Raw genomic sequence first — 1,072 nt, forward strand, 5'->3', positions numbered from 1 at the left:
GGGGCTGTCGGTGGGGAGATGATGGTGGTTGTAGTATGGGGGTGTAGGTCGGGAGGTCACAGTGTCGTCTCCTCGCAGCCTCACCCTCCATGATGGTTTCTCGGATCCTCGGTGCTGGCGGTCGGGTTCCGGGTCGTTGACGCCGCAAGATTTCACCGCAGAGACAATCAGAGATCAGCTGAGCCGCTCGGCCTCCCCGGTCACCGTGGTCCTGGATTCTCTCAGCTGGATCCTCGCCCGATGTCCCCTCCCCTCCGTCTGCCACACCCTCCGAGACCTGACCCGCCCCCAGCAAGGTGAGCAACACCGAGCACCCTCCATGTGTATGCCACGCCCCTTGTGTATGCCACGCCCCATGTGTATGCCACCCGCCCTCCTGGGTATCCCTCCTGATTGGCTGTTCTACATACACTGTCTGAGCCATGACCCCGGTGCTGTCTGTGGTAAGCAGAGGTCACACTCTGATTGTATGGCTGTGACTCAGCACTGAGATCACTAACACTCTCTGCTCCTCCCCCTGGTAGGGTCACATGACGTGCACTTCCTGTCATTGCTGCACGTAGATGTACATGATCCCGGCGTGGTGAGATGTGTGCGGACCGTCTGTGACTCCGTCATCGATGTGACCGAGGGAGGAGAGCGGCTCGGGGTCACCGTCACACAGCGCAACAGATCCGGCAAAGTGATCACCAGTGTGAGTACAATACAGGAGGACGGGGCCCCTGGGGGCCCTAAGTGTCTGCGAGAATCATCTGTCTACTCATTACCACATGGTTACATTCCCCGACCCCCATCCGGCATATCGTCCAATCAGATTGTAGGGCCCGGGCGTTCCAACCTTTGGGCCCCCTGCAGTGATTTCCTTCACTTATCCAGAGGACCCAATTCCAGCTCCTGAAACATGTCCCCAGTCTCTGACCCTCTCCTGTACTATGTCCCCAGTCTCTGGCCCTCTCCTGTACTATGTCCCCAGTCTCTGACCCTCTCCTGTACTATGTCCCCAGTCTCTGACCCTCTCCTGTACTATGTCCCCAGTCTCTGACCCTCTCCTGTACTATGTCCCCAGTCTCTG

The 1,072-nt window shown here is 58.4% G+C and overlaps 1 protein-coding gene across 1 annotated transcript in view; it reads left to right on the top strand.

The window, feature by feature from the left end:
• Positions 1-78: 78 nt before the first annotated feature.
• Positions 79-1,072, top strand: part of ELP5 (elongator acetyltransferase complex subunit 5) — a gene marked incomplete at its 5' end in the record, with an annotated part of 9,097 nt that continues 8,103 nt past the window's right edge. Inside the window, 2 exons of the mRNA XM_018575723.1 lie at positions 79-296; positions 501-694. Of these exons, the coding sequence (XP_018431225.1) occupies positions 79-296; positions 501-694 (412 nt within the window). The remainder of the gene's footprint in view (positions 297-500; positions 695-1,072) is intronic.

Source organism: Nanorana parkeri, unplaced genomic scaffold (assembly GCF_000935625.1).
Source record: "Nanorana parkeri isolate BGI_ZX_2015 unplaced genomic scaffold, ASM93562v1 scaffold4512, whole genome shotgun sequence".
In the NCBI taxonomy this organism is placed as follows: domain Eukaryota; kingdom Metazoa; phylum Chordata; class Amphibia; order Anura; family Dicroglossidae; genus Nanorana; species Nanorana parkeri.